Raw genomic sequence first — 14,515 nt, 5'->3', positions numbered from 1 at the left:
GCTGGCATTTTTCCGCCCAAGCACATTCTGCAGACCACCTGCATTTGGTTAGGAAAGCCAAAAATGATGCCAGCTGGAAAAACGTACAGTATGCACGGAAGAGATGTATAAATGGATCAAAAAGTCTTTGGGTGAACCCGATTAATAAAACTATCCATTTCATCACAACCTCTCATTTTTCCCACTACAATTATTCCCACTTACCAAACCTACAGTATGTCCAAACATTAATGAACAAATATAGTGGGGCACCCAAAAAGATCAAATGTTTCACACACCACATGATACAGCTGTTTAAGCCAATTGCATGCATTATTGTTTCCATTGCTGACATCTTTAAAAGCTTTTAAATTGAGTTACACATTTATCTCACTATCAAATTGTCAACTAGCGTTAGGAGTGGGGGTTTGTTCACGGGGCTGCTACATTGTATTTATTCAAAGTTACAAAGTTACCTACAAACCACCGAAAGCTTCTGCAGTTGGCATTTTAGCACTAACTGCAAATCAAGTTAAGAAAGGCATCAACTTTTATATCACAATCCATCCAGTTTTCAAGGATTTTATCTGTGACTGATGAAAACAAAATTGTGAGCAGGTCACGCAGTTGTGGCAATTCCTTGTCATGTTTAGTAGTGCTCTTTTAATAACCTAGTTAAGCGTGCATTCGGGACTTCTGTACCTGTAGAAGTAAGAGCAGCCTCGCACAGTGTTATGGCTGAAATGTTCTGAGGATTTCTCGCTACCATAGTCCTCTGAGGGGTCTGACCACAGCAAGTCACACATGGGTCCAAAGGCTGGGGGTTCTTTAAACCTGTCTAACTGAAAAACACAGGAACCACACTCAGCACAAAGCTCAGATAGTCACACAACATAACATATAATTATCTGTATGGTCATTTTCTGTACAGATTACTAGCGTGACTTGACCAGTTCAGAAGTTCCACCTTCAGCTTGCATAGAATAACATAAATAAGTTATGTAACAAAATATATATTAAAGTGTATAGATATTTAAAGAAAAATTTGGATTTATGCATAGCTTTTTTTCAGTTTATTTTTCGATTTCTTTGAAGTGATCACAATATTGTAACAAAACACGTCTATTATAGAATTGTTTTTACATTTTGTTAAAATTATATATTTTATTTTAAGGCCCCTGAGAAAACTGACAGTGCCAACAGATACAGCATCTACTGTCATGAAGCCCACAGTCATTAGCAAAGACAGCGAGTGAGAAAACACTTTTATCCTAATTCTGGAAAACCACTATCCAGCAGGTGTTACAGTTCACCCTGAAATAATCAATTTGTAAAATGCAGGTGACCTCTGAGTAATTTGGTAAGTTATTCAATTATGTCAAGAATGGGCAATTGTGGTGCTTGTTAACTACAATGTTGAGTTTTTCCATTACTTAAAACAAATCACTTACTTCAGTGGTCAAAACAAAATTATTTCAAGTGCTTAGAAATTTATGACCCATTCACCTTGATTGACTGAGGCCCCTGGTTTAACCTTTCAGAGCAGTATTGCCCTATCTCAATGCTGAGGAACTGAGAGGGAGAAGCTTCAATCAGGGCTGTTCAAATCTGATCCTAAAGGGCCACTATGTCTGTGGGTTTTCATTCCAGCTCAGCTCTTAACAAGTTAAACAGCCTGTTTACTGGCTTAACCAGAGGTATTTAACATTTATGACAGTACATTGTAGCCTCATTTGTGTAAAGTTTAACAAAAGTTCATAAGAACAGTTTTTCGGAGCTCAAAAGTGGTTCAAAAATGATCAGATCAGCTCAGGCTTTCATTCAGTAAGAGCCCAGGTGGAGAGAAAACAATTTGACACAGGAGCACTTCGGGACCCTAAGGAGAAAAGCCATGCATTGTCATGTAGACATCAATTTAAAAGGACAGCTTTTGCAGTAGGGCGCTTACTTTCCTAATGTCATCTAGGCAGTTTATCTCTGGAGACAGTCCCCCATGGACACACAGGAACTGTTGGTTGAGGAGTGCAGCAAGAGGGAGGCAATCAAATGCCTCCATGCAAGCGTCGTATACCCGCTCTGAGTATTTGATCTTACCTGCAGGAAGAAACACACCAAATGAGTAAATGAGTTACATGGAATTTCCTGTAGGCTTCCCAATGCTGACTTCTCACCTTCTCATGTAGAAACATTACTAATATCACTAATATCCATTTTCCTCTTTTGATTTCATAGCTTGAGTTGTTTTGCAATGCATTATCTTCTGAGGTTAACATTTAACTTTTAGGTATATTTTTTTTGCAGGTGTATTGGTCTTGAAATACGAGCACATTACTAAGATCCTGTCTGTTTTTGCAGGTGTATCGGTCTTGAAATGTGAGTACATTACTAAGATCCTGTCCACACTGCATAACCAATCTTGAGAGCCATAATTAATGACATTGTAAACAATCGAGATCCATGTTCCTACTCTCTATGCATACAAACAGATTTATTTTGATTTATTTTCCTACCAGTGCAACAGACACTGAGAAAGTACCCCATGATGCTCAATGCATTTGCAAATTGAACCAATTCAGATGTCTGACCCCTTTTTCTGAATATCACAAGGTACCAACACATAAATGCATTTAATTTTGAACTGAAGTTCAGCACTGTCACTTCTGATATTAAAAGCTGGTATGATTTCAACATCTTTCCAGCTCTCTGACTCACGATTTTACAGCTCAGAATTATGACCAACAGATAAAACCCATAGCCATTTACAATTATTGCAGTCTTTCTCAGGTGCCTGTTCCAAGTACTGCATTTGCAAAAACCTTTGGTTAAATGTACAGTACTATCACTTAGCATTTTGGTATAGTGGATAATGGATTTTGACAAATGCTGATCAGTAGTACAGCATCTACCTTTCTGTAACACCACTTCATCTGATGCTATTTTAGGACAGCCTCAAGGCTCTTTACTGAAGTGAACCCAAGTCTGGCTCTTAAGCATATTATTAAATGTGAATATCTCCACTTTACAATCTGATTTCCTGATAAACTAATAAATGCCTAGGGTGGACATGACCTATTGCCACTTCTGAAACCAACCACTAGTAGTCTTGTAGTCCCTTCTGTCCTGACCTGCATTGATTGTCAGTGCAAACATGATGTCAAGAACACTAATGATGTGGCAAAAGGTCAATGCTAATTAATATTTTGGTGCAAATAAAAATATACCATTTGGATGAGACTTGAATTCTGAGGCAGTAGAAAGACTATATTAATTCTAACACTGCAACAAAAAGTTTGCGCAACAATGTAAATTCCACCCTTAATGATCAATATAAACTTGTGAGATACAGCCCACTGGAGAGGGAATGTAAAAAGAAATGGAGTGTTTACAAAATATTGAAAACATCTTTGCCACATAAAAAACACAAATGAAACTGACTGCTTACAGCCATCTTCACTGGGGAAGAAATTTATATGTTAATAGAACAGTAAAGGCCGCTAGTAGGACACAGGAAGACTGAATAAAAACATTTTTAGCTATGGAACGTCTTTACTTTCAAGCTTGAGAATCTTTCAATTTAACAGTAAAAACTACACAGATCATAGAGGGAAAGCCTTATATGCTTGGTTTTGGGAACAGTCTGTGAATTTTGTGCAGTTACGGAATGTTCTTGATAAAAGGCTGAACAGATAATGTTTGTGCTTCTGACATCATAAAAGTCAGGACCTAACAATTTATAGCACTGCAGGGAAATACAAGGGGAAAGGAGGTAATCCCTCAGTCCTAGCAGGATTAGAAATACATCAGTCCGCAATGTTTCCCATTCTTCAACTTCCAACTATGTCCCCCAATCAGGCAAACAGGTTTAATGAATCTTGGGCAATACCCTGGGATGGAAATATTAAACAGCCTTCAGGGGTCGTTTCAAAATTAAAGGCCTCTTTTTAAAATAACATTAAAAAGAAAAGGTTAAGACACATGAATTTGTGTGCGTACTGTAAAAGCAACCAACAGAGATTAATTCTATGTAGAAAAGAGACAAAAATGCTCAGCTATAGTGCATAAATTAATATGTACTGAAAGTGTTTTCACTGACAGTAGTAAAGCGAGTCAACATTTTACAGCGTTTGAATGTATCTTTCAATTTCTTTACAATATGCGATATGAAATAATTGAAAGATTATACATTTTCTATTTTACTGACACACGTGCCACGGTTTTAAAATGACAAGAGAACATAACTACAAAACCATAAAACTTAAGGGTCTTTTCACAGGTTTTTCACTGCATAGATTAGATCATGGATTAACCCAAGTACTACAGTATTGTAGATCATTACATGAGTTTTGTCATCAGAAAAAAACATTTCAGCATTTTAAAATTCAGGAAATGCTTCCACTGGGTAACTCAAGGGCTCATTTTGTTCCCTTGATAGTCTGGCTGCTTTATATATATAAATATATAAATTTAAACAGGCCCTTTCCATATCAATTCAATGATTACAGCAACTATGGTTGCCCTTCCACTTGCCTATCGGGGCTTTGACAGAGAAAGCTGCCTCCTGACTGGTAGTGCTATGGGCGGTCAGGTGCCCCCTGTCCCTGAACAAGCTGCTCATTAGTGTGCCACTGACCACTCAAGGTGATAATGCCATAACATCAGATGCATGGGACACTCCACTCTTTTCTGACATGCATTTTTCATTTGGCTTTTTTGTCAACTTTCAATAAAAAAATAAATCTTTTTGAGAAAAAAAAACAAATTCCATAATTGTTTTTTAATTAGACTTTTTACTAAATATATAAAATATAGCAAATTTTAAGCAGCTATTATAGTTTGTCAACATATATCGTACTTATACAATGTTAGTGTCTATTCTTCCCACATAAAAAAAGGAGAGTCAGTGATATAAATACCAAAGTTATTTCCTTTGATGCTCTGTTTTTAGTTTTGACAACAGAGATACTTCAACATCTGCTACTACAGATGACTGCTTTTCATCTCCAGTTCTCTGTTTTTAGATGAGAAGAAAATGCTTTCGTTCTTCTGCGGCCTTGAGCTGTGCTGTGCTTTCACAATCTGAACTGGTATTAAAATGTAACAAGTTTGTCCTTCTTACATCTTTGTAAATAAACCACTGGGGAATATTTATTATCAAGATGTTCCAGTGGGCAGACGTTAAAACAGAGGGTCAATTCCCAGGTTTATTTCAGAAGTCATAGTTTCTTGGTTCCTTAGAGTCCAACATTCTTATCTCCATTTCCATTTCTCAGAATGTCAAAAATACAGTTAAACAGGTTGAAAACCTAATGGACTGAGAAGTCCACACTGTAACCTTCACATATTTCCACTTCATCTGAAGTTTTCTGAGTTCAATGAGTCTGATGTGGTGATGTCAGTGGACCTCAAAGGTACACAAGTTTGTAGGGTCACATTAGGCATTCAAACAAATAAAGCCACAAATAACACATTGCAGTAGAACCATCGGCAAAAAGCAGTCTAATCTCATTTTTTCTTAGATGTACTAAATAGTCTGAAAGAGTACAACAATGAACCTTCCTGACCTACTGTATATAAATATCCGTATACAAAGCCCTTCCATTTTCAGAGGCATAAGGCTGAAGGGTTAAAAATAACTGTTAATCATGGGCCTCCAGTGTTGTATTTACAGTATGCGCTAATGCCTCACTCAGATTGGTTTAATGAATCCTGTGTACAGAAGCAAAGGCAAGTTAAAATGGCAAACTGTGCTTCACTGCAGGTGCTAAAATAATAATTCCTTACACTTATACAGTACTTTTCTAGACACTTCATTCAAAGCGCATTACAGGTAATGGGGACTCCCCTCCACCACCACCAATGTTCAGCCCCACCTGGATGATGCGACGGCAGCTATAGTGAACCAGTACACTCAGCACAAACCAGCTATCAGTGTGGAGGAGAACAGAGTGATGAAGCCAGTTCAGAGACCCCTACTCTTTTCGAGAAACATTCCAGGATTTTTAATGACCACAGAGAGTCAGGACCTCAGTTTTACGTCTCAAACAGAAACGTACACTACGCTTGACAGTACAACAGTCTTAATTTAGGAGCAGAATCATTCTGGCAACCTGGCAACAGTGGGTCTCAAGTTATAAAACACACAGATTACCAATTCCTGGCTCTGCAATTAATTCACAAATACATACAGTGCCTTGCGAAAGTATTCGGCCCCCTTGAACTTTTCAACCTTTTGCCACATTTCAGGCTTCAAACATAAAGATATAAATTTTTTATTTTATGTGAAGAATCACCAACAAGTGGGACACAATTGTGAAGTGGAACGAAATCTATTGGATTTTTGAAACTTTTTTAACTAATAAAAAAATGAAAAGTGGGGCGTGCAAAATTATTCGGCCCCCTTGCGTTAATACTTTGTAGAGCCACCTTTTGCTGCGATTACAGCTGCAAGTCGCTTGGGGTATGTCTCTATCAGTTTTGCACATCGAGAGACTGAAATTCTTGCCCATTCTTCCTTGCAAAACAGCTCGAGCTCAGTGAGGTTGGATGGAGAGCGTTTGTGAACAGCAGTTTTCAGCTCTTTCCACAGATTCTCGATTGGATTCAGGTCTGGACTTTGACTTGTCCATTCAAACACCTGGATACGTTTATTTGTGAACCATTCCTTTGTAGATTTTGCTGTATGTTTGGGCTCATTGTCTTGTTGGAAGATAAATCTCCGTCCCAGTTTCAGGTCTTTTGCAGACTCCAACAGGTTTTCATCCAGAATGGTCCTGTATTTGGCTGCATCCATCTTCCCCTCAATTTTAACCATCTTCCCTGTCCCTGCTGAAGAAAAGCAGGCCCAAACCATGATGCTGCCACCACCATGTTTGACAGTGGGGATGGTGTGTTGAGGGTGATGAGCTGTGTTGCTTTTACGCCAAACATATCGTTTTGCATTGTGGCCAAAAAGTTCGATTTTGGTTTCATCTGACCAGAGCACCTTCTTCCACATGTTTGGGGTGTCTCCCAGGTGGCTTGTGGCAAACTTTAGACGAGACTTTTTATGGATATCTTTGAGAAATGGCTTTCTTCTTGCCACTCTTCCATAAAGGCCAGATTTGTGCAGTGTAAGACTGATTGTTGTCCTATGGACAGACTCTCCCACCTCAGCTGTAGTTCTCTGCAGTTCATCCAGATTGATCATGGGCCTCTTGGCTGCATCTCTGATCAGTCTTCTCCTTGTCTGAGCTGAAAGTTTAGAGGGACGGCCAGGTCTTGGTAGATTTGCAGTGGTCTGATACTCCTTCCATTTCAAGATGATCGCTTGCACAGTGCTCCTTGGGATGTTTGAAGCTTGGGAAATCTTTTTGTATCCAAATCCGGCTTTAAACTTCTCCACAACAGTATTACGGACCTGCCTGGTGTGTTCCTTGGTCTTCATGATGCTCTCTGCGCTTTCAACAGAACCTTGAGACTATCACAGAGCAGGTGCATTTATACAGAGACTTGATTACACACAGGTGGATTCTATTTATCACCATCAGTCATTTAGGACAACATTGGATCATTCAGAGATCCTCGCTGAACTTCTGGAGTGAGTTTGCTGCACTGAAAGTAAAGGGGCCGAATAATTTTGCACGCCCCACTTTTCATTTTTTTATTAGTTAAAAAAGTTTCAAAAATCCAATAGATTTCGTTCCACTTCACAATTGTGTCCCACTTGTTGGTGATTCTTCACATAAAATAAAAAATTTATATCTTTATGTTTGAAGCCTGAAATGTGGCAAAAGGTTGAAAAGTTCAAGGGGGCCGAATACTTTCGCAAGGCACTGTAGCTATAGTATTTCTCTGCCTCCTATAATTAAGGTATTAAAGAACTAAACTGGCACCTAGTCCAAAAACACAAAGAACTCTTTCTGGTTAAAGAATTGCTGGAAATATTTTATCTATTATTTGGTACTTAGTAGCTTTAAGGAACTTTATTATTTGGTCACATTTTACTTAACTTTGATTTTAGATTAATTCTGGTGAGGCCATATTGATTATATTTAATTGGGATTAAAACAAATTATCACATTTGCTTTTTTTTTTGCTTCTTTGAGACACTTTAGAACTTTTGAGACACTTTTGATGTGCACTCGCAAGTACTTTCAGCTTATCTGGTTTTGGAATTAAACATAAAAAAACTGTTACTTATCTTTATCTTCACATAGTACTGAGGCAATAGTACCATTTCAACCTCTTCGTGAGGATACACAGCTCAAATATGGCATTAATTGTGCAACACCAATCTTTTTTTTTTTCATTTTGCTACCACTAAAATGGGACATCCTTACAGACCCCCATTTCCAAATAAAAATAACATACAAAGTGAGCATGTAAGACTCCATCATTTAAAGTTATAATCTGTAAATGAATAAAGTTAAAATCTGCAATGAATGGCTTCTTATAATGTTTGGACACTGTGGAGAATTAACCAACAAAAACATTTATGCCTTATTTTGCCTTTTTTTCTTGCTGTGAATGAAATGTCACAATCCTGTAAATGTATCATCATTGCTATTATGGGTAATCCCTGTAACAAAGTAGAGTGGAAGGAATACAATAGTGTAGGTGTAAAGCTAATGAACAGAAGCAAAATCCAGAGAAAAAAAGTCATGGAAATGCTTACCAAACACATTGCTTACTTTGTTCTATTGTAAAAGGATAAAAACTTCAGAGATCAAAATGAGGACCGACCTATGGATATAAAACTACACTGCAATGTTCAGCACTACATTTCTACATGTAGTTCTGCAGTTTCTGCATTTATTCCAGGAGGGATTCTTCACAATCTAAAAGTACAATTGTTACTTTTTCTGCTTAATGAGCAATAAATAAAAAGACTAACTTTGTATTAACACTAGTATTTTAAAGAGACAGTATCTTAATAAACAGAATAATGCAACAGAATATAGTATTATAATGACAAATGCATTTAATCTTAATTTTCCTCTTCATTTTATCGTATCCATAGCAATATTCTGCAACACCTGTACGTCTCTTAACTCATTTCCATATTAATGCTGAACACCTGGAGTTTTTCTGGGCAGTACAAAAGAACACATTATGTATTACACAGATTCAGACAAACACACAAAGCAAGACTAATAAAATATACAAAAATTACATATTTATATTTAAGTGTATATAAAATAAAGCCTAGATGTTTCAGCTACAGATACTGGCTAACACAGCCATGCAACAAGCAAGAGGTTCTTCACTGAGAGCCAATAATTCTGAAAATAATTACATTACTTATAAACACACTCTGGTTATACTATATATAGGAGCTGACATGTGCTGATCTGTAAGATGTCATGAGTGTACCGCAAAAGTGTTGGCATGTTGATGGGAGGGCATACTGAATTTCGAAACTGCATAACAGAAGGCACTGGCTATGTTTAGAAAAATAGCTCAATCATATAAACTCATAAAAAGATGCATCTGACTGACTTATGTCAAATAAGCAGAACTAATCTGACTGCTGCTTTGCACCATGACTGTGATTAAATCTATACTTCAGCTTTTGGTATTTTCTACAAGTCTTATTTAAATACAGGAAGTCGCACAGTTTTCTTCTGGTCTGGGGGGTCCAAAGAAAGTAACATCTCTCACACTTTCAAACAGAGCTGACATGTTTGTTAAGGGTTACACTTGCAGCTATATTTGTGGCTTAATTCAACAATATTTGCTCTGCCTTTTTTTTATTCATGTGCTTATAATGTACTGATAACGGCACAAATTATAGTAGTGGGTAAACCCATCTTCTATGAAACCCATTTGAAATTAGAAACAGTATCTTGTTTTATGGAAGTGAGTTACAGGCTATTATCTTATTGGAATATGAAATTCTATTTAATCATATTCTTTCTGCTTAGAAATGTATAATAGATCAACTTTGTTTCCCAATGCAGACTCATTATTCCATTGCTTTGTGAAGATGACCGATACCAAACTTCAAAAAACGCCCAGAGCATATTATCATTTGTGGCCATGGCTCTCTTTAATTACTTTAAATCTTCTGCATATGTGACCCACAAAAGACATCAACAAAATTAAACAAGATGCTTCCTAGTCTATTATTTTCCAGGATTTTCAGTTAGATGGCAAAAGAAGCAGTGAAGTTTCCAAAACAACAATTTGCACGCTAGCGTATGATCAAGAACTGTACCAGCAGGGATAAGCCCCAAAAGAGCTTTGTGAACAAGTGCAGCAGCATCCGAATGATAATCAGATGCTCACACACAGACATGTGTTCCCTTCCCATGACATTACTTTTCTCAGTGATCACTATACATTTTTGTTATCTGCACTGTTATCTGTTTGCTTTTGCTGGCTCCATGTTAACAACTGTGGGTGTTAGGCTGCTGTTTTAAGAGACCTGTGCTTAGTAGCTGAGCTCCAGGAAAAACAGTGTTGTCTACAGAAAAGAACATTAAGACAAATATTCGGTATCAAAATATAATAAACATTATAACTCAAAATATAATCATTAAAATAATATATTTGTTTGCATTTAATAAACTGGTGCTGTGGTGTACTGATGTTTGGATTATACAGCATAAGAAGCATTATTAAATTTTGCCCCTTCCCCCAGCCCAAAGCAAGTTCTTCGCTCTTTGATTGAAAAATTATCTCCACAGTAGACCGATACTTTGCTGTATTAATTTAAATTAGAGATCTCGACTTGCAAAAACACCTCTCTAACTTAGTTAACTACAGTCCTGTGTATGAATCTACAATTTAAGATGCCTGAAGCTGCCAAGTGAAACTAGTGACTCTGGGTACAAGTCAATTGAATTTGTTTGTTTGTTTCTGTGGGGTAAACTAAGCAACTATCCACATTAAATCTGATTAAAGGTTTCTGCTCAGCAGGTACACTTATTAACTGGTCATGTTCTACTATGGGATGTTCATGTTATTGATAATTCTTTTCTTTCTTTCATTGCTTTTTCTGCTGTGAAACAATGGCGTCAGTCTCTTGGCTAATATATCCTAGCAAATGCAAATTCATTCTCACCTGGTTTACACAGTTAAAGAAAGGATTATTGTATTAATATGGAAAGTTTGGCAATAGTACAAATGACTTTGTATCGTAACATCTATGTTACTAGCATCTGAAATGGATGTCTTTTGTTTCATTCATCATCACCAAAAATCTCATTCATGCTGTGGATCCCAGACAGTTGACCCATGTATAGCTTTCTCGCATGTTTTTATTTAGAAACCTCATTTGCTAAAAATCTGTTAAAAGGCAGCCAGATATACCTAAAACAAAAGGGAACAAAAGGGTCCTGCTAATAACAGTTCCTCAGTTGTTACATAACATGATATCTTTTTTTCTCGTTCAGCTGCTGTGTGCAATGCTCACCAGAGAGCCCTGCAATATCAGCAGCAGCAGAGATTTCTCAAAAACAGATGCTTGAATATGTTGTGTGGAAACAAATTAACATTGGAATATACTCTGAAGTGCATTTGTGAGGCACGGCATACTGAAGTCTGTGCAACATCGAAACAAAATCTGTTTACTCACAAACAGTCCTCTGACTGTTTCAGAAATACTTTTGGCAGGAATAGGAAGGCATGCAACACAAAACACCAGCTGTGAAGTCAATTGTTAGGAAATACCTTCAAAGGCACAAAGGTGCACAGAATGTTGATTGAGAAAATTAAAAAATTCAAAGATCCATCCCTAGGCAACTTGTTCTGATTAAAAGCCACAGCATTTTAACAGTAATTCAAGGCTTTAAATTAAATTCAAGTCCTAAGGTAGTACTTAATCTTGTTTTCACTTTTAATAATTCTAACATTCATTGATATCTAATCCAATAAAAACCATGCTGTGTGCACACACTTTTTAAAGCGGCACTTACACTCCTGTTTGAAAGTGAAGTACTCTGTGAGATGCCGGCACTCGTGGTTGCCTCTGAGGAGGAAGAGGGTGGTGGGGTGGTTGATCTTCAGTACCCAGAGGAACAGCACACACTGTGGGGAAAAAGACAACATCAGCACCAGCCACAAGACACTGAATACACCACAAACATCCAGCTGCCTCTGCTGAAGCGAGAATAGCACCTAACACGATGGAAGCCGTTGCATTTCTTGTAATCTTCTTTATTTTGCACCTTTAGAATACTACTTAGGCAGAAAGAGCTTTTCATTTATCTAACAGCATTGCTTAAACATCAATCGATAAAGCAACAAAGGTTTTGAGACAGATCCGCATTGATGGCAACAGGCTGCAGGTTCTCCAGAAATTGTGTAGCTCGTGATTTTATTTAAGCCAGCTCCAATCAGCTTTATTTAAGGTTTTGCTTTAATTTAGCAGGTTAAACGTCTATTTAAGCATTTGTCAAGTGAAGTTCCCATTAGAAAAATGAAAACAGATTTTCTCTGAGTAAAAAATAATTTGGTATTTTAAAAGTATCGCTAGAAGCATTTGCTAGACAAATTCCAGCAGAAAAAAGTATTGTTCAAAAACGGAAAAATGGTAAGGACCAAAAAACATTCAATTTAGCATTTCTGCGTCAGCAGCATTTCCTTTGGGTGACACTTTTATGAAAGCAGTTACAGTTCACTACTATGTAGGAAAGCCAAAAGCCAAAAAAATCAGAAAAGAATGTGAACCTGCATTTAATAAGTTACAAATCAAGCACAAATGCAGTGCAGGATCCGGTATGGTTGACCACACACAATAATCCAAGAGTCTTATAATACATTTAAACATACAGTTGCATACAGTTGAAACAGGTCAGCATAACATCCTGTGATCTGTCTTATAGAGTCCAAATGACCTCTGAAAATTTGTAAATCTTCATTTAAAAACAGATTTCAAGACAGGGTACTTAAAATTATAGATGAAAGTACCATAATGAATGGATCAGAAAGGTCCCCACCCCCACTCGCTTCTTGAGATATGCTTCATAATGCAATTCTTGTACCATGAAAAGAGACCGCTCAGTCCTAAAGACCTGTCTTTGTTGATAATCCCTGAACAGAAGCTCATTGCCCCTCTCAGCCAGGCAGCTGAATCTATTTGCAGGCCCGCTCTGGTGCAAACACACTTGTTTGCATTTTAAAGCACTGTGTCTGACAAAGCAAGGGATGATTAATGAGGAAACAAAGTTGCAGCATGCCTATTTCTTTGCCAGCACCTTCCCCGGGCACACTCAAACGAACTGCTTCTCATACGTTATCAAATTAAAGCAGGCTTTTTACCTAGGTCCATCTTTGCCATTTGAAAACGTCACACCAATATACTTGAAAATGAACAAGTATTTTAGACAGTCATATATCTGAACTCTGATTAGCTTTGACACACTCCATCTTTTTCCATTTAATCCCATCAGACAATATCCTTAACTCCATTACTTACAATCTGAAAAAACTCTCATGAATGCTGGCAGGTTTAATGGAATTCAAGGATAGTGAAATTTATTAAAATGGAAATTGTAATGGAAGTCAAACTACCAAGAATGGATATGCATATGGTTTGTGAGAGATATAATACTTAACACATGTAAATATGACCAACACCACCACCCCAGCTGCTGCCACATCCCACTACTGAATAGTTGTTTGATCTTATTAATTCCATGGTTACATTCCTAAATAATGCAACTTCTATCAAAATACGTTAGGGGAAGGAGTTGGCTTAATATGTGTTCGCAATACACAGTTTACACGGGTATATACATTTCATGTAGTATAATCTATAACAAAACAAAAAAATAAGACAGTTACCAACTCCTTTGGCTTTGTGATCGTGTTAAAACCCCCAGAGGCATTTGCTGCTTCAAGGTACACTTTTTGCCACACACTGTTCATGCATTTCTAGTCAGCGTTGGATCAGCAATGTATTGCGTGATGGTAAGAATACAACTTTATGATGATGTAACCATTCATAATCTGAATTATGGGTTACAGCACTGTCTGCAAGAATAGGAAATTTTAATGTCTTCAACTGTTATTTTAATTTCCAAAACAAAACAATTCACTTAGCTCCTACACTGCTGGCTTTTAGTGGCTTGAAAAACCAACATTAAGTGTTAGGATTTTGGACATGAAGATTCTCAATTCATCAATGATGGAAGTACGAAAAGATTTATAGTCTTACATAGATGTATAGTGGGGCGACTTGTTAACGGGGACTGCCTGTACCACATATTTGAAGCCCTGAGTGTATTTCAAGCTTGTTCCCTTATTCTGAGCAAATGTGACATGAGATTATAATAACAACCATACTGCTTTTATGACTGCTCAGGACTAATTGCTTGCAAAACCTACAATGAAACAAGCTGCTGCTGTGCAATGGGAGTCCTGCAACTTGGTTATGTTAAAACATGTGCCTACGCTTCAATGGTAATTTAGGAAGATCTTTTGTCCGGCAAATATTGGGACGTTGTCTGTTCTTCTATATGGTAGTGAAACAATAGATTATTATTCTCTTTACTGGTAGAGGTTGGATGGGATTGACAACCAAGAATCACCTTCCTCTCTATGCTTTAAGAGT

General features: G+C 37.2%; 1 protein-coding gene across 2 annotated transcripts in view; it reads right to left on the bottom strand.

Moving 5' to 3' along the window:
• The window catches only part of ppp3ccb (protein phosphatase 3, catalytic subunit, gamma isozyme, b), an 80,890-nt gene that overhangs the window by 26,859 nt on the left and 39,516 nt on the right, over positions 1-14,515 (bottom strand). For both annotated transcript variants that reach the window (XM_088624478.1, XM_088624479.1), the window contains exons 4-6: positions 11,877-11,988; positions 1,928-2,073; positions 682-821 (exon numbers count right to left, since the gene is read on the bottom strand). In XM_088624478.1, coding sequence (XP_088480604.1) covers positions 682-821; positions 1,928-2,073; positions 11,877-11,988 — 398 coding nt within the window. The remainder of the gene's footprint in view (positions 1-681; positions 822-1,927; positions 2,074-11,876; positions 11,989-14,515) is intronic.

Source organism: Lepisosteus platostomus, chromosome 3, assembly GCF_059453375.1.
Source record: "Lepisosteus platostomus isolate fLepPlt1 chromosome 3, fLepPlt1.hap1, whole genome shotgun sequence".
Taxonomy (NCBI): domain Eukaryota; kingdom Metazoa; phylum Chordata; class Actinopteri; order Semionotiformes; family Lepisosteidae; genus Lepisosteus; species Lepisosteus platostomus.
Note: the sequence above shows the minus strand (reverse complement) of the source record. Positions and strands in the feature narration are given on the sequence as shown.